This window comes from Hylobates moloch, unplaced genomic scaffold (genome assembly GCF_009828535.3).
Source record: "Hylobates moloch isolate HMO894 unplaced genomic scaffold, HMol_V3 SCAFFOLD_3, whole genome shotgun sequence".
In the NCBI taxonomy this organism is placed as follows: domain Eukaryota; kingdom Metazoa; phylum Chordata; class Mammalia; order Primates; family Hylobatidae; genus Hylobates; species Hylobates moloch.
The window spans coordinates 43,963,165-43,984,471 of NW_026652278.1; the positions used below are offsets into that span (position 1 = coordinate 43,963,165).

General features: G+C 34.3%; 1 protein-coding gene across 4 annotated transcripts in view; it reads right to left on the reverse strand.

The window, feature by feature from the left end:
- KIF20B (kinesin family member 20B) overlaps positions 1 to 21,307 on the reverse strand; it is a 68,830-nt gene that overhangs the window by 42,348 nt on the left and 5,175 nt on the right. For 3 of the 4 annotated variants that reach the window (XM_058436225.1, XM_058436224.1, XM_032137078.2), the window contains exons 3-17: positions 18,774 to 18,860; positions 18,566 to 18,682; positions 18,011 to 18,149; positions 16,936 to 17,120; positions 14,003 to 14,039; positions 12,894 to 13,121; positions 11,526 to 11,637; positions 10,578 to 10,649; positions 10,352 to 10,498; positions 9,206 to 9,368; positions 8,377 to 8,664; positions 3,994 to 4,133; positions 2,942 to 3,080; positions 1,588 to 1,816; positions 221 to 261 (exon numbers count right to left, since the gene is read on the reverse strand). In XM_058436225.1, coding sequence (XP_058292208.1) covers positions 221 to 261; positions 1,588 to 1,816; positions 2,942 to 3,080; positions 3,994 to 4,133; positions 8,377 to 8,664; positions 9,206 to 9,368; positions 10,352 to 10,498; positions 10,578 to 10,649; positions 11,526 to 11,637; positions 12,894 to 13,121; positions 14,003 to 14,039; positions 16,936 to 17,120; positions 18,011 to 18,149; positions 18,566 to 18,682; positions 18,774 to 18,860 — 2,124 coding nt within the window. The remainder of the gene's footprint in view (positions 1 to 220; positions 262 to 1,587; positions 1,817 to 2,941; positions 3,081 to 3,993; positions 4,134 to 8,376; positions 8,665 to 9,205; positions 9,369 to 10,351; positions 10,499 to 10,577; positions 10,650 to 11,525; positions 11,638 to 12,893; positions 13,122 to 14,002; positions 14,040 to 16,935; positions 17,121 to 18,010; positions 18,150 to 18,565; positions 18,683 to 18,773; positions 18,861 to 21,307) is intronic. The other variant, XM_032137093.2, reaches the window with a different exon arrangement.

The following is a 21,307-nucleotide window of genomic DNA, read 5'->3' on the forward strand; positions in this document are numbered from 1 at the left end:
ATTTTAAAATATTCAGCTTTTTGAAAGGATAAATATAAGCTGAAATAAGAAGACTCAAGCCAGAGAAGAACAGAAAAAATAACAGAATAAAACCAATCCCCCATGCATACCAAGAGACTATATTACTGTTTATTTTTTAAAATAAACACATCTAGTCATCATTCATACAACTTTGTTAATTAAATACCTTATCAAGACAAAATAAAACTTAAAGCATTACCTTATTAGATGTCTCAAGCTCTTGAATCAATGAATCTGATTCTGAAAAAATAAAGAACATTGAAAATAAATATCTAAGCATCTAAAAATATGTATCACTGAATAACTATGAAACATATGCTGCTCTAGTGACACTTTACTGTTACATTCAATAAAAAGGATTTTGATAGCACTAGAAGCACACCCTACTCATTAAAAAAAAAATCTGCTAATTCAACCACAACAGGGTAATGTTTCAGAAAAAGCCACTTCTAAAACTCAGGATAAAAATAGGTGGCATATGCTGAATGAAAAGAAACGGAGCTAGCGCTTTTTTAGTGCATTTCATAATGCAAAGGCACCACTTACGTGTTACTTTCTACCCATCTTGTTTCACACACAAAAGGGCAGAGCAGTTATTACAAATAATTCTTAAAATGCAGATATTACAAACAATTCTATTTATGTATATAAAATGCCCTCAGCATGGTGGCACATCTCTGTAGTCCAAGCTACTCAGGAGACTGAGGTGGAAGAATCACTTGAGCCCAGGAGGTAGAAAACTGCAGTGAGCCATGATCATGCCTCTGCGCACCAGCCTGGGTGACAGAGTGAGACCCTGACTTTTTAAAAAAAAAAAAAAAAAAAGGGCAGGGAAGAAAGAAAAAGAAAATGCTCTCCTAGTTAGAATGAAGCATCAAAGTAACAAACTACTTTAAACCACTCCACAGTAGTCACTCTATCCCAAGAGTGAATCTTCTATACTACAAGAATTCATAAAGAATATAGAACAAGGCCAGGCACAGCATGGCTCATGCCTGTAATCCCAGCACTTTGGGAGGCCGAGGCAGGGAGGATCACTTGAGCCTAGGAGTTCAAGACCAAACTGGGCAGCATAGCAAGATCCCATCTCTACAAAAAAGAAAAAAAAAAATGCAGCCGCTGTGGTAGTGCACACTTGTGGTCCCAAGTATTCAGGAAGCTGAGGCAGGAGGAGTAATTGAGCCCATGAGTAGAAGGCTGCAGTGAGCTGTGATGCCACTACTGCACTCCAGCCTTGGTGGCAGAGCGAGACGCTGTCATAAAAAAAAAAAAAAAGAATATGTAACAAAATGTACAGCTTTACTCATGAAGTTAACACTTGTTTTGATTTTTTTTTGTTGAGAAGCTCATTTTCTAATCATATTGGTCTAAAATAAAAGTCAAAAAATATTTTTGGTAGTAAATTACTACAAAGTTATACAAATGGTAAAATATTAAAATATGTTACCTAGATGAAAGAATTTTCTGGTCACTATGGTAAATGAGCTACATAAATCTCTTATACTTACCAAGAGTACTTTTTATGTGTTTACAATACCTAAATAAAAGTAAAATTTATCCACTTACCATTTTCTCTCTTTTTTAACTCTTCTTTGGTTTTGATTAATTCTCCTTTGGTTTTAGCTAATTCAGCTTTAATTTGATTAAACTTTAGTTCTAAACAAGCAATAGCTTCCTGGGGGTCAGGAAGAGATGCAATATATAAGTGAGCAATTTCAGCCTGTTTCTTAATATCAGCGACATTATCTTGAAGAGAATCAATAATATCTTCAAATCCTACATAATTACGTGTTTCCTAAAAATAGCAAAAACCACATGCCTAATATTAACAGCAGGGTTCACCCTTTACATGTGGTACCATCTAATTTAGACAGTTTTTAAAAAAGCAAAAAATTCACCACCTGAAATTCTTTAAAATAAATTATATAGAAGCATCTCCAATTATGAAAAACCTGTGTTCCATTATTTTCTGTTGTATGGACCATGAGGCATGTTTTCGCATAAAAACAATGTTATAAACTGTGACAAGTCATTATAGAACAATTATGATTACCTAGTTCAGGTATAGTTTCAATTATATAATGGGACTTAAAAGGTTTTGTCGGGATAGTGCATGAAACAAACCTCCATTTTCACAACGCAGTCAATCCCAAACCACGTCAAGGATACATAAGGTTTGCTTGACAGCAGACGTCTGGACATCACTGTCACAGGCCCTTGAACTGAGTGATTAAAAAACTAAATAAAAAAAAAAAAATACAACTCTCCCAAAAAACTGATCAATTTCAGCTTCAGTGGAGGCAGCAGAAAAGGATAATTTTTCTTATATTACAAGTAGAGAATAGGCTGAGCACAGTGGCATGCACCTGTAATCTCAGCCACCTGGGAGGCTGGGCAGGACTGCTTGAAGCCAGGAATTCAAGATCAGCCTGGGCAACAGAGCAAGACCCTAACTCTAAAACTATAATAAATAAATAAACAAACAAATAAAATTTTAAAAGAGTAAGAAATGGTAGTTGCCCAGCAAGGGCAATCCTTTTTATAATAAACATTTTTGTTTTAATCAGAACAGCAAGTAAATGACGTCTTAGGTCTCTTACACCTTTAAAATACTTTTTATTTAAAAATGTTAAGTAAGACAAATCTCAAAAAACAATCTATCTGCCTATAATACAATGATTCAAGAAATACCAAAATAAGATATAAATATAACAGAGGTATAAATTTTTCAAAACCAATCACTATATTTAAATTCTTGGTGCCTTACACTCCTGACAAAACATGCCTAATTATAATAAAGTTACACACAAACCATTGTTTTAATTCTAAACTATCTTGATGTTTCTCATCACTGATGTGGTACACTAAACCCTGGTACCAAAATCTCACTGGATATTTTTAAATACTTCAATTAACATACTTCAGTTTCAACTTTTGTGGCACAAATGTCTTTCGCTGGTTCTTCTCGAGTGTCACATTTACCAACCAAATCCTTGAAGATAGCCAAACGACGTTCAGCATTTTCTTCTAATATCTCTCGTTCTTGAAGCAGAGTTTCCCTTCAAAATACAAATTAATCCCATTAAGAAACAGAAAAGGAACTACTTTGTGTTTTTGTTTTAAACATCTAAGATTAAGTATATTCTAGATTAAAAGAAAATTTAGTCCAGGTACAGTGGTTCACGCCTGTAATCCCAGCAATTTGGGAGGCGGAGGCGGGTGGATCACTTCAGGCCAGGAGTTTGAAACCAGCCTGGCCAACATGACAACACCGTCTCTACTAAAAACACAAAAATTAGCTGGGTGTGGTGGTGTGCACCTGTAATCCCAGCTACTCAGCAGGCTAAGGCAGGGAAGGCTAAGGCAGAAGAATTGCTAGAACCCAGGAGGTGCAGGATGCAGTGAGTTAAGATCGCAACACTCAATTCCAGCCTGGGTGACAGCGCAAGACTCTGTCTCAAAAAATAAAAATTAAAATTAAAAAAACAGAAAATTTAAATAACCATGCATGGGATTAGTAACAGCTATATTCTTTTTTTTCTTCTCTGAGACAGAGTCTCGCTCTGTCGCCCAGGCTGGAGTGCAGTGACACAATCTCAGCTCACTGCAACCTACACCTCCCAGGTTCAAGAGATTCTCGTGCCTCAGCCTCCTAAACAGCTGGGACTTCAGGAACATGCCAGTACGCCCAGCTAATTTTTCTATTTTTAGTAGACATGAGGTTTCACCATGTTGGCCAGGCTGGTCTCGACCTCCTGACCTTGAGTGATCCGCCTGCCTAGGCCTCCCAAAATGCTGGGATTACAGGCATGAGCCACTGCGCCAGACCAGTAACAGCCATTTTCAAGCTTGTATAAAGAGATCAGAATTCGGAAGCCACCTAATATAAAAAGTAAATTAAGTAAAAAAAAAAAAACTAAAAAAGTAAATAAAATTCTCAGTTTTTACCTGGACATGAAATAAACAACTTACTTAAAGTCAGCTTCCCGTTGAGCCCAATATTGAGTAAACTCCTGTGTAACTTCTTCTCGAATTTTAAATTCCAAGGTTAATTTTTCCTTTTTTTCATTTATCAGTTTTTTTTTCAAGTCTTCTATTAAGTCCAACAGTTTCTATAACATGTAAATGATAAAATTCTTATAAAAGAATAAATATATCCCAAGAGAAATACCATCCAACTGTTCAAAAAATAAAACTTTACATTTAGTCAATTATAATTATGTGTCCTTTTTAATAGTGATAATGTTCTCACTAAAAATTATATGTTTGCAGAGATTTGTTAACTGAAAAATCAGGTTGGCCTTTCCACATTTTAGAAATAGACCTTTGGTAACTCGTCTCACTGTCTAGCTATACTAAGAAAATAAGTAAAGTTAATTATTGCATTTATTATCTATCAAGAACTACTCTGGGGAGTTCCATATTTGCTTCATTTAATCCACAACTTTCTGTGAGCTTGGTATCATCCATATTTCATAGGTGGGAAGCATAAGGATCAGATCTCTGGTAAATGCTAAAGGTTGAGTTTAAAAGTGGCCTGTCAAAGTCCAAAGCCCAAGGATTGTATACACTAGAGAAGTTGCTGAGAACATCCACTTACTAATCTGTCAAATAAAGATGTTACATGAACTTATCTTATTAGGCTTTTATAACTATCCAGACGTCAACAGCAATTCTATAGCCTTTGAAACACATACACAATCATGAAAAATGTACAATATATAAATAAAGCAGTAAATAAAACACTTAACATGACCATTATACATTCATAACATAAATTGTAGCATTAAGGAAACAGCTACATATTCTTTTTAATGTTTCTATTTAAAGTTACTCAACAACAAATTAAACAATAAACTCTAAGCTACAGATCTTCCAATCTCTCAACTTTATATTTGAAAATTGTTCTATAGATATCCAGACTTTGAAACTCTGCCTCCAAGAATTTATATGAAAATAATTATAATATAACCCCATGTTCTGGTTGTATGAATGCTGATCACAGTGTTGTTGTTTTGTGATGGTAGTTGTGTTTAAATAAAGAAAAAGTGAACCCAACTCAACCAACGTTAAAGGATTGGTTTAATTATGGTACTACCATAAACTACTGTAATCAATAATGATAACCTATATTAATAATTCATACTTTTCACAATTTATTTTTATACAAAGAATACCAGGTTACAAAACAGTAATATATAATAAAAATCCATTAACATGAGTGGTAGATTTGAGAGATGTTTATATTTAAATTTTCTTTTCCACTCTACTATAAATATATAATACTATTTTAATAATTTTAAACTACATGCTTTCTAACTGTGTAAAACAATAGTAACTATTGAAGGAGACATCAGAATGAATGTGGAAAAACCTTGGGAAGTTTGTTTATTTTATTTATTTATTTTTTTGAGATGCAGTCTCACTCTGTCGCCCAGGCTAGAGTGCAGTGGCTTGATCTCGGCTCACTGCAACCTCCGCCCTCCAGGTTCACGCCATTCTCCTGCTTCAACCTCCCGAGTAGCTGGGACTACAGGTGCCAGCCACCACACCTGGGTAATTTTTCGTATTTTTAGTAGAGACGGGGTTTCACCGTGTTAGCCAGGATGGTCTCAATCTCCCGACCTCATGATCCACCCGCCTCAGCCTCCCAAAGTGCTGGGATTACAGGCATGAGCCACCGCGCCTGGAGGGAAGTTTAACAGTTTTCAATAATTAGGTTTTATCATTGTTAGCATCTGATAAAGTTTTTACTGAAAAAATTTAGGCTGGCTATTATAGCTAAATGAATTTAAGTATATGTATGCTAATATCAAGGTATTTTATAACGGTTTTCAAAAGTCCCAATCCTTTAATTAAAATGTGAATAAAAGGCTGGGCACATTGACTTACATCTGTAATCCCAGCGCTTTGCAAGGCAGGAGGATTGCCTGAGCCCAAGGGTTCAAGACCAGAATGGGCAATAGAGCAAGGCCTCATGTCTACAAAACATTTTTAAAAATCAGTTAGGGTTGGTGGCATGCATCTGTGGTCCCAGTTACTCAGGAGGCTGAGGCAAGAGGATCACTTGAGCCCAGGATTTCGAAGCAGCAGTGAGCCATAACTATACTATTGCACTCCAGCCTAGGCAACAGAGCAAGACTTTGTCTCTAGAAGAAAAAAATAAAGCATGCCAACACCTGATCATATTGATTTTAAAATGTCAAATATTAGACATTTTGATGAATTTCCTTAAAATATTTAGTCAATCTTATATGGTAAGCATTTACACTATATAATCCATTATAAACTATAGCATTAAATATTTTTCTCTAGTAATTTCAGAAATTTTACTAAGCAACATTTTACAAAAATTTCAACTTCAAGATGAAAATAAATAAAACTGGGTTTTTTGGTTTGTTTCTTTGTTTTTAAGACAAGGTCTCACTCCGTCACCCAGGCCAGAGTGCAATAGTGCAGTGATGACTCACTGCTGCCTAGAAATCCTGGGCTCAAGCAATCTTCCCACTGCAGCCTCCCAAGTAGCTGGGACTCCACCTGTGCGTCATCATGCCTGGCTAATTTTACTTTTTTGTAGAGATGGGGTCTCACTATGTTGCCCAGGCTAGTTTTGAACTCCTGAGCTCAAGCAGTCCTCCTACCTCAGCTTCCCAAAGTGCTGGAATTACAGGTGTGAGCCACTACACCAGCCAAACTAGACTATTAATGGCTCCTTTCGTCACTGAGGAGATACTATTTAATACATTACAGAAGCCCAAGTAACACGGTCTAATCACATAGTGACCAGATAAAGTGGGACTTGTACTCCAACTGAAGCTATCATTCTTGTTTCCAAACATATGTTCAATAATCACTTTCAGGGACATGAAGGCAAATTATTAAAATGAGAGTATTTAGCCTAATACATCATCATCTATACTTCTGCAATCCAAAAAGAGTACTGTGATGTATGATATGTCAACACCATTAAAGCACACCCATGAACACAGGTCTACTAGTGTTTCTAGGACACTGGTAAGAGGACTCCATCTATACTCACGGAGTTATGGCCAATTAAAGAGGGGAATAGGTGGCCAGGTAAGGTGGCTCACGCCTGTAATCCCAGTACTTTGGGAGGCCGAGGCGGGCAATCACAAGGTCAGGAGTTCAAGACCAGCCTGGCCAACATGGTGAAACCCCATCTCTACTAAAGATACAAAAAAAAACTTAACCGGGTATGGTTGCGCAAGCCTATAATCCCAGCTACTCAGGAGGCTGAGGCAGGAGAATCGCTTGAACCCGGGAGGCAGAGGTTGCAGTGAGCCGAGATCGTGCCATTGCACTCTAGCCTGGGCAACAGGGCAAGATGCTTTCTCAAAAATAAATAAATAAATAAATACTATAATTGGACAGAGGCTAAAAAAACAACTGTTAAATCTTATTTATTTATCATAACAAGATGACAAACAATTACTGTTTTTGAAGATATGAGATCATAGGTACTTGGTAGATAGTTTTAGCACTTGTACTTGAGACTGCAAAATAAAAGTCTGATGGAATACATAAAATCACTTAGTGAAAGGATACTCACATGGTCTGTAAGTATCACTCCATAGATAATATGGTTTTGCAATAAAGATCTGAAATACTGTTATCTTAACCAAGTGAGCAAAACTTAGCATCTCTAAGAATGGAAAAATCAGACATCATGTGGCTCTTGGTGTGATGCAATGGAAAATTTACAACTTAACCTACATAAAAAGCTTCCCAATGTATTAAACCTAAATCATGAAGAAATAAACAAATTTAGATTGCAGGTATTCTATGAGAAAACTAGGATCCACTTTTCAAAAAGGTCAGTGCTAGATTAGAAATGATTAAAGAAACACAATAATCAAAAGCAATGTGTTAACTCTGGCTGTAGACAACAAAGTGGCTATAAAGAACATATTGGGAACACTGGAGAAATCTCAATACAAACAGTATACGAGGTTATATGAGTGTATCAATGTTAAATTTCTTGGGTATGAAAATTTCATGGTCTTGTGATCATGACGAAAATGCCCATGTTCTTAGAAAAATATGTTCAAATATTTAGATGTAAGGTGTCATTATGTCTGGATCTTATTTTCAAATCGTACAGACCAAAAGATGTGTATTCGCATACTCATAAAATGGTAACTGGAGAATCCAGGTGAAGGATAAATGAGTATTCATTGTACTAGTCTTTCTATAGGTCTGAAATTTTTCAAAATATAAAGCTGAACACAAAAACTTCAGTATACTGTTGAAAAAAACCGAAGAGAGAGCCTTAAGATTTAACCTTAACTTCAGAATAAGAAGACAAGCATAGAAGTATGAGTTCTTAATACATACTCTTTTCTCTTCGTGGCTAATTAAAGCCTCAGTTTCCTCTAATGTTTTATCTAGATCTTCATCAATAAGTTTAGTTTCCACATTTTGAGTTTCTTCAGCGTTTTCTAGCTCCTCAACCAAATCCTCATCTTCCATCAAATCTTCTAGACTATTTTCCCATGAAATGGTGGCTCTTTTTACATTTAATATTTTACTATTTGAATTACTGTCTAGTGATACATCTTGAGAAGATTTGACAGGTCCAAATAATTTCTCTTGAGAGGAATTTAAAGTGTCTGGGACACAAACCTGTTAAAATATTCAATGTGACTTTTAAAACAGGAAAGACAAGAACCGTCCTCTAGAAAATGATTATTTTATAAATTTAAGTCAAATGAAAACTCAAGTGTTAAGGGAAAACTATTCAAACAAACATACAAACAGGAATCACCATCCCTTAATGAACATTCTGATAGGAAAAAAGCTACTTACACATGTAAACTAGAGGAAAAATCTATCTTCCTGGCTAAGTTCTCAGTATTAATCTTAGCAGAGGGTTTTCCAATTACTCAGAAGTACCAAATGAACAAGATGAATGGCAGAGCAGACAATTCATTCCAAAAATACTCATTAATTTATAACTGATGCTTATTATTAACTCTTATTACTAAAGGTCATTTTAATCCTAGCATGGGCAACTTTCAATCCTTTCTCATGTCTTCCTACTTGGTCAAATATTTACCTTTTTAATTTTGAACTATTTCCTAGGCTTACAGTATTAAGTACAAAATATTTATTTAAAGAAAAACTGTTAATATTCTAATAATAAGAGGCTTAATAAAATATTTACTTTTTGTGCAATGGCGGAGAACTTCAATACATTGAGTGTTTCATCATAGGCTAAATAACATTGGCTGATATTGACAATCATACATATTTTCCCTTTACCATTAAAAAAACTTTGAAAATAGTGAGTCAGTTTACTTTCCCGGAAAGGCACATGCTGTTGAAACCTACGGAAAAAATTTTCAGAAAACATTGTAAGTTAAAAAACATCTCATGAAGTCGGGGTGCTGACACATTTTACAAAGAAATAATTAAGCCACCTATCATGAAATTAAACTTTAGGGTAGTGATTAGTTTCAGATGTAATAGTCCTTCTCAGTTTTCTTTTTATCTTTTTTTGTTTGCTTTTGTTTTTGTTTCTGTTTTGAGACAGGGTCTAGCTTGGTTGCCCAGACTGGAGTATAGTGGCACAATCATGGCTCACTGCAGCCTCAACCTCTTAGGCTCAAGCGATCCTCTCACCTCTGCCTCCAGGGTAGCAGGGATTATGGGTGCCTGCCACCACATCTAGTTAATTTTTTTATTTTTATTTTTAGTAGAGATGAGGCTGGTCTTGAACTCCTGGGCTCAAGTAATCCTTCTGCCTTGGCCTCCAAAAGTGCTGGGATTACAGGTATAAGGCACCATGCCTGGCTGTTTAACTGCTGCTACTTACTAACAATAACCCACTATGTAAAATATAAAGAAAACTACATTTAACTGGGTTACGTTCCCTAGTATAGAGCAAGTATATAAGAGATGTCATGAAACACCCTAAATAGAAATGGTGAAGGCTGATTTCTATTTACTCAGCCTAAAATGGTAATTAATGCAAAAATCTATTGCATCTAGAACCACACACAATGCATTAATAAGAATAAAGTGGTTTTAGATTCTAAACCAGCATTAGAAGCTTCTCATTTACAGTGTCTATTGGTATAGATTTGCCATGGAAAATACTGACTTTACCTGATGAGTTACTGGCATCAACTGACATTTCTATCATTGTCTTTAATCCAAGATCTCTTAAGTACTTGAATCACAATCTATACACAGTCATTACTTAAGAAGCAGGTTAAAAATCAAAAAAGAACGTTCTAAAAACAAAAAAAGTTGAAAGTTTAAATATTATAATATTTAATATGCTAATAACACTTCCAGAAACACTTACTTTGACTTTTCACTATTCTTCAAGACGTTAATACACTTTCCCAGAGTCAATAAAGAAGTGTTGATGTTCCCAGTCTCTCTTAACCTTTCACCTTCATTCTGTGTCTTCATAGTTCGTTCTGAACCAGCAAGATCACATAAAGATAATCTGAATTAAGAAAAAAAAAGTGCTTTAAAAGTTCTTCAAAACAATTACAAATAATTAAATTTAAAGAATTTCAACTTACTCACTGACTCGAATTACACGAGACATTTCAGAATCTTCAATCTGTAATATTTTAACAGTGAATATGCTGTGACTGAAATACAAAGATCAAATGTTATCTTATTTTTAATTTCTGCATTCTAAATCGGAGAGACAAGTATTCAAATCAATCTTATTTATACCCTAATATTAACTACAGTCCACCACTGCATTTTCCAATTAGCTGTTAAATATTTCAAGCCAGTGTTCTACTGTCACTTACATGCCCAAATGCCTAAAATCACCTTTTGCCTAGCTCTAAATCCCTCAAATTATCTCCTGACAGTTCAATTTCTATTAATAGTATCATTTATAATAAAGTGACATTTTGTTTGAAAAGATAATATTAGTTAAAATGGTATTATGTACAGCTAGCCAATACTCTGAATACACACCTAAAGCAAAGCATACATTTGACCTATAGATCCAGATCTTGTATTGTCCCATGCCCAACTGACTAGGGGAACAGGACTCCTTCTCTAAGAAAAAGCCTGCTTTAATTATCTCACTGCTTAAACTTATTTCCTTTGCCTCTCATCCCCCAATCCCACCAAAACATCCTTCCTTAACCCCTTAAGATTATACCCTCACTGAGTATATTTATATAGTATTCAAGGGATAAGTGAGAAAGACCCAGAGAAAAGGCCACCATTATTACCAGCTCCAAAAATACTGAGCTTAGATACTGACATAAAGAAAGAGTAAAAATACCTCAGAGATTTCCTATAAATTAATAAATCTACTGTCAGTACAGGAAACAGTATTGATAAATGTGTTTGGTGTTATTCTGTTTACCAAATGTTTTTTATGCCTTATGAATTTATTTAACACGAGAGAACCTAATGCCCACTTTAATGTAAAATTAGCTGTGTTTAAATTAGCATAGAATACTATCAGTGATTCGAGTTTACTCTTACAGTTTATTCTTTACCTTCTACTAGAAGCATTATTCAATTTTGTGAAGGCAACACTCTGGTGCTTTATTCCTAGTTTTAAAAGTCTATAGGCTTCTTTGGAATCAGATACTTGAATCCATTGTAGATCTTTAAAAAATAAAGAGGATATATATTAATTTATTGAGACAAAGAATGTGCTCTACAATATAATCTCTTTGAAAGTCTTTTCCTAGTGATATATAATGAAATCTTTCTTCTAACACATCCTAGCTGGAGTCAACTCAGCTATTTCAGTTTACGCCAGAGAAGATTATAACAGTGTTCTAGAATGTAAATTACACAAACACACAAAGTAAATGTTTGTCAACAGAGTCTGCCAAATGGAAAATTAAATACAGTAACAATTTCTTAGAATTAGACACTCAGGGAAAAAAAGAGAGGCAAAATACAGTACAGATTAAATCTGTAAAATTACCTAGCTATTAAACACTGAAGATTGTAATTTATTAGTGAATCATAAAATCAGATTTATTGAATCAGGACCAGTATTTTAATTTTTATTTATTTATTTATTTATTTTTTATTTTTATTTTTGGAGACAGGGTCTCACTCTGTTGCCCAGCCTGGAGTGCAAAGGCGTGATCATGGCTCTCTACAGCCTTGACCTCCTAGGCTCAAGTGATCCTCCTGCCTCAGCCTCCTGAGTAGCTGGGACTACATATGCATACCATCATGCCAAGCTAATTTTTGTATTTTCTGTAGAGATGGCATTTTGCCATGTTGCCCAAGCTCGTCTCAAATTCCTGAGCTCAAGTGATCCACCCGCTTCAGCCTCCCAAAGTGCTGGGATTACAGGTGTGAGCCACTGCATCTGGCCAGCATTTTACAGAAATGACAAAGAATATAGAAAATATCACAGTGCATTCCTTGTAGTAAAAGTATAATTAATGAAACTTTTGAGTTGTAAATATTACATATGTATATATATACATCCATGTAGGTACTGAGTCATGATGTTATTAATACGTATTTCCTACTGTGAATAATTGTTTTAAAAGGTTAGAAAAACCACTCCGGAAGGATAGTAACATTTCATAGCTCCAAAATTTGGACACTTTTACAAAGCAGGAAAATAATGTGAATATAACCATACACAGCTTTTCCCATCACCACAAATCCAATTAATGATACTCAAGCAAATACAATACCAAAATAGATCCTTTTATATTCAAGTTTAATAAATATACCAAAACATACTTCCAAAGCACAAAATTGTCTTCTTCTCTTAATGTTAATAATTAGCATTACAATTTCCAATTTTCTATTTGCTTTAGTCTTACAGCTATCACAAAGCCGAGGAAGAGAACTTCGGAACAACAAAATAAAAATATTCATTAGTATACCTTTTATAAAAGAATAGCCCTTTACGTCTTGGGAAAGGCGCAGCATCTTTCTCTTTTGGAATTTAGATGATACAGGAACAAACAAGTCATAAATATATTCATTGTAAATTTCAAAGAAAGAAACCCACACAGAAAATTTTATATTATTAGCCATATTCAAGTTGGCTTGTTCATAATCTTTCATGGATTCTTCAAACTCTGAGATATTCAAAGAGTTAGTTAAACTTCCTACAAAAAAAAAGAAAAAGAAAAAACAATAATCACAAAAGTAAGCAACTGACTAAAAATGTGACAAAAGTACAAATTGATTCTCAGACTTGAAAAACCAAGTATGCTTAATCTTTTGACCATCTATGTTAAACACTTTTTGGAACAAAGGAAGATGTAAATAATATGTGGATTAACCAAAGTCAGACTACTTCTTATAATTCCTTTCTTTTTGAAAATATGTTAATGAACCAATAGAAATTAAATGTAAAGGACAAAGAAAAACAAGTGTCCTTCAAATTCAATATTAAAACTGTAACCAGCAAAACGGATATCTGTAATATTTAATACAAACAAAACATTACAATGACTGACATTTCATACAAATATGTATCATTTTCCAGGTATCACCGACTATATCATTATAGAAATTAAATCCTTAGTAACCAAAGGAGAGGTCTATAGAAAAAAAATAAATAAATATAATGTAAAATTTTTTTTTTTTTTTGAGACGGAGTCTCACTCTGTCGTCAGGCTGGAGTGCAGTGGCGTGATCTCGGCTCACTGCAACCTCCACCTCCCAAGTTCAAGGTTTCTCCTGCTTCAGCCTCCCAGGTAGCTAGGACTACAGGCCCACGCCACCATGCCCAGGTAATTTTTTTATTTTTAGTAGAGATGGGGTTTCACCATGTTGGCCAGGATGGTCTCAATCTCTTGACCTCATGATCCACCCACCTCAGCCTCCCAAAGTGCTGGGATTACAGGCGCGAGCCACCGCTCCCGGCCTAAAAATTTTTTAATAATAAAAATAAAACATTAGAAGTGATTTAAAAATTAAAAGCTTTTTCAAATGTACTTCATATAATCAATATATCAAAGATAAGTGAGCAATGAAACCTTACCATAAAGAGTATCATCACTGTCATTATGCACAGTAACCTAAAAAAAAGATTGTTTTAAAAAAATTAAGACAACATTTTCATTAAGGTTAAATAATCAAGATATTACCTATCCAAATAAGTCACTACCAAATCACAACCTTTCATCTACTCAATTCAATGAATTCTTTAATTTTTCCTAGTTAAATAATATAGTTTCACAGAAAAATACAGAGAACTATGAAAAAGAATATCATCATGTAGAATCCCTGCCACTCTGGTTGGTTACTATTAATATTTTTAAATAGTTCCTTTCTATTCTTTTCCCCACACTTATGTTGTAAGCTTTTTCTCCCCATAATTAAAAATTGTTTACAACATTTGATGGCTATGTAACACATGTGAAATGACTTAATTATTCCCTTATTATTAAACATTTAAATTATTCACCAAGTTTTGCCAAACATCTTTACGTATTTTCTTCTGCATTCTAATTATTTCCTTAGAAATAGAAATAAACCCATTTCCTTGGAGTATACACCTAAAAGTGAATTGGTGGATGAAAAGATATAAAATATTTTAATGTTCTCACTCTTAACATACTATTGTCAATTTGCTTTCTAGAAGCATTTACAATGTATGAAAGTACATTATCTCATTTTTTTTTTAACATTTTAATCATTTCATAGGCAAAACAGTAGCATGTTTTAACTGGATAACTTGTTAGAATTTTTTCTTTTTTTTTTTGAGACAGAGTCTTGCTCTGTCACCCAGGCTGGAATGTAGTGGCGCAATCTCGGCTCACTGCAACCTCCACCTCCCGGGTTCAAGCAATTCTTGTGCCTCAGCCTCCCAAGCAGCTGGGACTACAGGTATGAGTCACCACGCCCAGCTAACTTGTTGTATTTTTAATAGAGACGGGGTTTCGCCATGTTGGTCAGGCTAGTCTCGAACTCCTGGCCTCAAGTGATCCGCCTGCTTCAGTCTCCCAAAGTTCTGAGATTACAGGCATGAGCCACCATGCCCAGTGAAAACATTATTTTCATTATTAATGATTTTAATTTCCTCTATGAATTGGCTATGGAGTTATCCACCAATCCCCATAAATTTGGTTAAAATACTATTTTACTTTCAGAGACCATAGTCACAGACTCATCTTTGAACTCTACTGGTAACACACTTTTTACTGCCTTAAAACCCTGGTTTCTAAATGTTTTAAAAAACAAAAATTTGCATTAATAGGGTAAAAATATTTACAAAAACAATTAGTAGTTTTTAACAGCCTTGAATAGAATAATGTCTGAAAATATACTACAAAATCCAGAAGGCACAAGAGGAATAAACAGACAAGTATAACTTCATTTTTAAAAGTTTATATGGTACCACCTTATATATAATAATACCTCCTCACAGTATATTACGTATTTATTTATTGTCAGTCTCCATGAGGGCAGTACCATTTGTCCTCAAAACTGAAAATACTGCCTGGAAAAAAACCAGGTGACTTAATAAAATTTGTTGAGTAGATGAATACTGAGAAACACAATGGGCCAGGCTTGGCAGCTCAAACATGTAATCTCAACACTTTGGAAGGCCAAGGGAGGAGGATCTCTTGAGGCCAAGAGTTCAAGTCCAGCCTAGGCAACATACCAAGACCCCATTTCTACAAAAAAAATCAAAACAGCCAGGAGCGGTGGCATGCCCCTGTAGTTCCAGCTACTCAGAGGAGGTTGAGGCAGGAGAACCACTTGTGCCCAGGAGTTCAAGACAGCAGTGAGCTATGATCATACCACTATACTCCAGCCTGGATGATAAAGCAAGATCCTGTCTCTAAAAACTAAAAAAAGGAACAACAAAAAAAGAAAAACACGATGGGGGCAGGGGAGAAGCAAACAATAAGCCAGAAAATTTGCAACCCATACACTAATACATTAATAATGTATTCTTTTTAAAATAAATCAGTAAAAAAAAAAGAAAAGTCATACAATACTAGATAAATGGACAAAGAACATATGTGACAATTCACAGGAAAAAATCCTAAGATGTACTAATCACTTAATTTACAATTAAAGAAATATGAAGTAAGCTCAAGTGAGCCATTTTTCACCTATCAAATCAGACATTATTAAATATCCAATCTTGGCCTGAGTTTGGGAAAATTAGCACCAAATATATTTGCAATGGAATGTTTCTTTACTGAAACACTGTTCAAAATAGTAAAACACAGAAACAATACAAATGTCCATCAATGGAGACTTAATTTTAAAAGCTGATTTAAAATTTAAAAAAAACAAGTTAAAGACATAACAGATAAAAGGCACATGATTTAAGGTAGGAAGAGATTTAAGATACGCTAAATGAAATACCAAGTCATAGAATGGTAAGCATAGTAAGATCTCTTTTTTGTTTAAAAAAAAAAAAATTATAACATACATATAAAAACAAAGGTATGAAGATATACACATCATATATATGACCATGTTTGTGTATATACAGATAGAAAGCTCTGTGTATGGATTTTATATAGAGAGAGAAAAGGTCCAAAAACGACACTTTCCAATCTATTAATAATTCTTTCTTTAGGAATGAAATTAAAAGAAACTTTTACTTTTTACTTCTCACATTCCCTATTTTAAATTTTGGGTACATATTACTTTCGCAATTAAAAAACAGAATTTTAAAAAATCATTACATAAAAAGCACAATGCTGGCTCTACAACAATCAAAAAAGATTTCAGAACCATTTACATTTGTTTTGTTTAAACACTCTTGCTGTTGGTATAATATAAATAGAAAAGACGTCTTCACACTTTAAGCTTTATTTTTCTCAAAAACATAAATAATCACAAAAAAACACTACCACCACAAAACAGATTCCAATATATGGTGAAACAATCTAAAGGGTTTATAAGAAGTCAGGAATTATACATATTTTACATACTAAAATATTTCCATACCTCTTTAATTTGCCGAAGCAATGCACTTTTGCTAGCAATTTCTTCTTTCTCTTGTTCTGATGATAACCGTAAGTATTCTCTGGATCTATGTGGTTTAAGGTTCATCTTTGTATACAGTCTTTCTTGAAGACTATCAAATAACACATTCAAAGTTCGAGGCAGAATGCCAATATTTTCTTCTGTGCCTGCAAAAGGAATTTTTGTGTTATACTCTCTCAGTCTACTAGGAAAGAGGAAACTTTCCTTGTTTATTAAAGCTCCTTTTATACTACCAATAGGCAAGAGTCAACAACTAAAACAAAAATGATAGGTGAGGATTACTCGGTTTTCCATCACTTTGTTATTCACTGTATTACCAACATTTTATTGACTATTATTCTGATGTAAACGTGAAACTTTACATTCAGATAATGCAACCATATTAAGATTTGTAATCACCCATAATCACAAACTATAAAAGTAAAATGAAATATAAAATTTCTTCCTGGTCATTTATGCTTAATTCTCTGTATCACATCAATACTTTTTCTGGATTTTAATCATCATCTAAATCTCTATCAATGGGTAAAGTATTTTTACAAATGAATTAAATAAATTTGAATTAAAAGCCAATAGCAAGGCCAGGCGTGGTGGCTCTTGCCTATAATCCAAGCACTTTGGAAGGCCAAGGTGGGCACATCACCTGAGGTCAGGAGTTCGAGACTAGCCTGGCCAAAATGGTGAACCCCCATTTCTACAAAAAATATAAAACTTAGCTTGGCATGGTGGCACACGCCTGTAGTCCCAGCTACTTGGGAAGCTGAGTAGCTGAGGCAGGAGAGTCGTTTGAACCCAGGAGGCAGAGGTTGCAGTGAGCCAAGATCACACCACTGCACTCCAGCCTGGGCAACACAGTGAGACTCTGTCCCCAAAAAAACAAAAAAAACAGCAATACATAATAATATACTAATACTATTAAAAATAGAGCAAACACATACTAGGTAATAGCAACATAACTACATGTACGTATTATAAAAATACTGAGTGATTACTATTGCTTCCTTATCCTTTCCAACCAAAATAAAACAGTATTTACCTTGAAATGTATATGTTTTTCCTGAATTGGTTAGCCCGTAAGTAAAAATCAGACGACTTTGTCCTTTCAAGAGGTCTTTTACTGGTTGCATAATGCAACCCTGAAAGAATTCCTTCTGTGTAGTTGCTGGGCCAAAAACCTAAGCAAACATTTTTTAAAAACTCTTTTTAGAAAATTCAAGTTAATCTTAATAGTGTGTTCCATCCCAACACTACTGTTTAAAAATTTAAATTATCCCCACTCCCACAAATACACTTGATAGTTTTACTACCAGAAAGTTTTCAAGATAGAAATCTGTACCAGGGAATCCAGTATTCACCTAAGTTTTGAAAAGAATATTTCTTAAAAATATATTAATAATAATTTTAAGAACACTACAGTGATCTCTTCACATCCAATTATATATTTCCAGACCTGAGATTTGAGTCTTATCCTTAAAATCTAAGTTGCATAAGCATAAAATGTATAGTTCATTATATACAATTATATAGCAATTTAGCCTAAGCCAAGTTTCTATATCTTTAAAACAAAAAAACAAAAACACTTCAGTTTTACCTTGGAAAAACTGAATTTCTGTGCCATCTGCCCCGAGCTTTTCTCACTTAACCGACCAAGGATGCACTGAGGCTCTTTCAGCACAACAGTCTGTGAATCCAGAATATGCACACAGCCCTAGAATACATACTCCCAATAAATAAAAACTAGTATTTTGCCAATTTAAATTAAAGTAAAATATTTAAATTCTATTAAATTCAACACAAACCTCAGACTCATGTTCTTTTTCTGACTGTGTAAATGGTCTTATTCGAAGACAAACCTGGAGATAATCTTTAGATTCGAAACTGTTTGCCTTAAAAAATAAAGGAGAACAACATTGTGTTTTTGAAAGATACGGCTTTTCAGAGACCATCTTTCCTTAACATGGCTACTTTTTACATAATAATCTGAGATGATAAAGAATTTCTAAGCAGTCACTATCCTGCTTTTAATCATGTTAGAAAAACTCAATAAGTCTATTTAAGTAAAAACAAAATACACCAAAAAAGATCCAATTTCCTCCATCTCCTGTATTTATACGTGAAGTTTATAAAAAGCCTTTACTCCACAAAAGCCTAATATAATGAGGCCCTAAGTCATTGGAAAATATAACTCTAAAATAAATCAAAAGTAACCAGAATATTCTATTATTCAAATGCTCAATTCCATGAGGCATTCAGAATTTTCTTACTATGTACCATTCTCCTTGTTACTTTTTCTGAGGAAGAAATGTGCATAGAAAATATAATTTTAAAGAAATGTTTTAACATTTTTTAAAAAAGTAAAAAGGAAACAACTACTTGATAAACGCAACTTAACCAAAACAGACATAACTAGAAAATCTGAATAACCCAATTTCTATTAAGCAAACTGAATCCATTTTCAAACAAAATAATGCCACACACAAAAAAAATTCAGGCCTTAGTAGTTTAACGGTAAATTCTATCAAACATTTAAGAAAATAATCAGGCCAGGAGCGGTGGCTCACGCCTGTAATCCCAACACTTTGGGAGGCCAAGGCGGGTGGATCACCTGAGGTCAGGAGTTTGAGACCAGCCTGACCAACATGGAGAAACCCCATCTCAACTAAAAATACAAAATGAGCCAGGCATGGTGGTGCATGCCTGTAATCCCAGCTACTTGGGAGGCTGAGGCAGGAGAATCGCTTGAACCTGGGAGGCAGAGATTGCGGTGAGCCGAGATGGCGCCATTGCACTCCAGCCTGGGCAACAAGAGCAAAACTCCGTCTCAAAAAAAAAAAAAAAATACAAATTGTACATAAACTCTTTAAGAAAATATAGGAAGAGAAAATACCTTAACTAATTTTGAGTTTGACATAACCTGAATAACACAAATGACAAAGATATCCTCAGGAAAAAATTAGAAAACAAAATACCACATTAAGATATACACAAAATTTCCCACACAAAATACTAGCCAATATATAAAACAGGATAATACATCTGACCAAGAATGGTTTATTCTAGGAATATAAAGTCAGTTTAGCATTCAAAAATCAATCCAGGCAATTAACCATATTAAAAGAATGAAGAGAAACTTTTATCTCTACAGATGGGAAAACAGCATTTGACAAAATCCAGCGTCCATTTGTAAGAAAAATTCTCAGCAAACTGTAATAAATGCAAACTTCCTCATCCTGATAAAGGGCACTTACAAAAAATCTATAGCTAACAACACACTTAACAGGAAAGACTCAATCTAAGATGAGCAGCAAAATGAGTAATAAGAAGAGGATTTCTGCTTCCCCACTTCTAGTAACATTGTATTAAAGGTTCTAGCTGGTGTAACTGAGTGTGAAGGGGGAAAGGGGATGGGGGAAGAAAAGAGGAGGGGTAAGGGAAAGAAAAAGGGAAGAGAAAAGGAAAGGAAAAAGAACGGTAAAAAGGAAGGGAAGAAGGGAAAGAAAGAAGGGGAGGGGAGAGGAGGGGAAACAAAAGGAAAAGCAACATGGAAGGAAAAAAAAGGAAATGAAAAGACAAAAGTCATCCAAATTGGGAAGGAAGAAATAAAATTTTCTTTATTTAGAAACAACATGAACATACACATACAAAATCCAACAAATCTACAAAAAATTAATGTATACTAAGAGAATGCTAATCAGAGGTTACTTGGAGGTGTGATGGGAGGGAGGACTTACAAGGAGCCTCAAGGAAACTTGAGGGTAATGGATATACTCACTATCTTGACTGTAGTGAGTTACATAAGTGTATGCACAGGTCAAAAGTTACCAAACTGCATATTTGAAATATATGCAGTGTTTCATTATGCCTAAAGCAACTAAAAATATTATTTACAATAGCATCAAATAACATAAAATGTTTATAAATATATTTGACAAGACACGAAAGGCCTCTACATTGACAAGCATAAAATACTGCTGGGACATTAAAGACCTAAATAAAATGAAGAATACCATGTTCATGGATTAAGACTCAATATTGTCAAGATGTCAATTCTCTCCAAATTGATCCACAGATTTAATGCAATCCCAATCAAAAATCCCAAGATGCTGTCTTGTAGAAACTGGCAAGCTGATTCTAAAATTTATGAATATGCAAAGGACCTAGGAAAGCCAAAATTTTCCAAGAAAAGAAAAGCAAAATTGGAGAATTCACACTACCTAATTTCAAGAATCATTATAAAGCTACAGAAATAGACAGTATTGTGTTGGAATAAGGACAAATAGGTCAAAGGAAGAGAATAAAATCCAGAAATAGATCCACATATACACAGCCATTT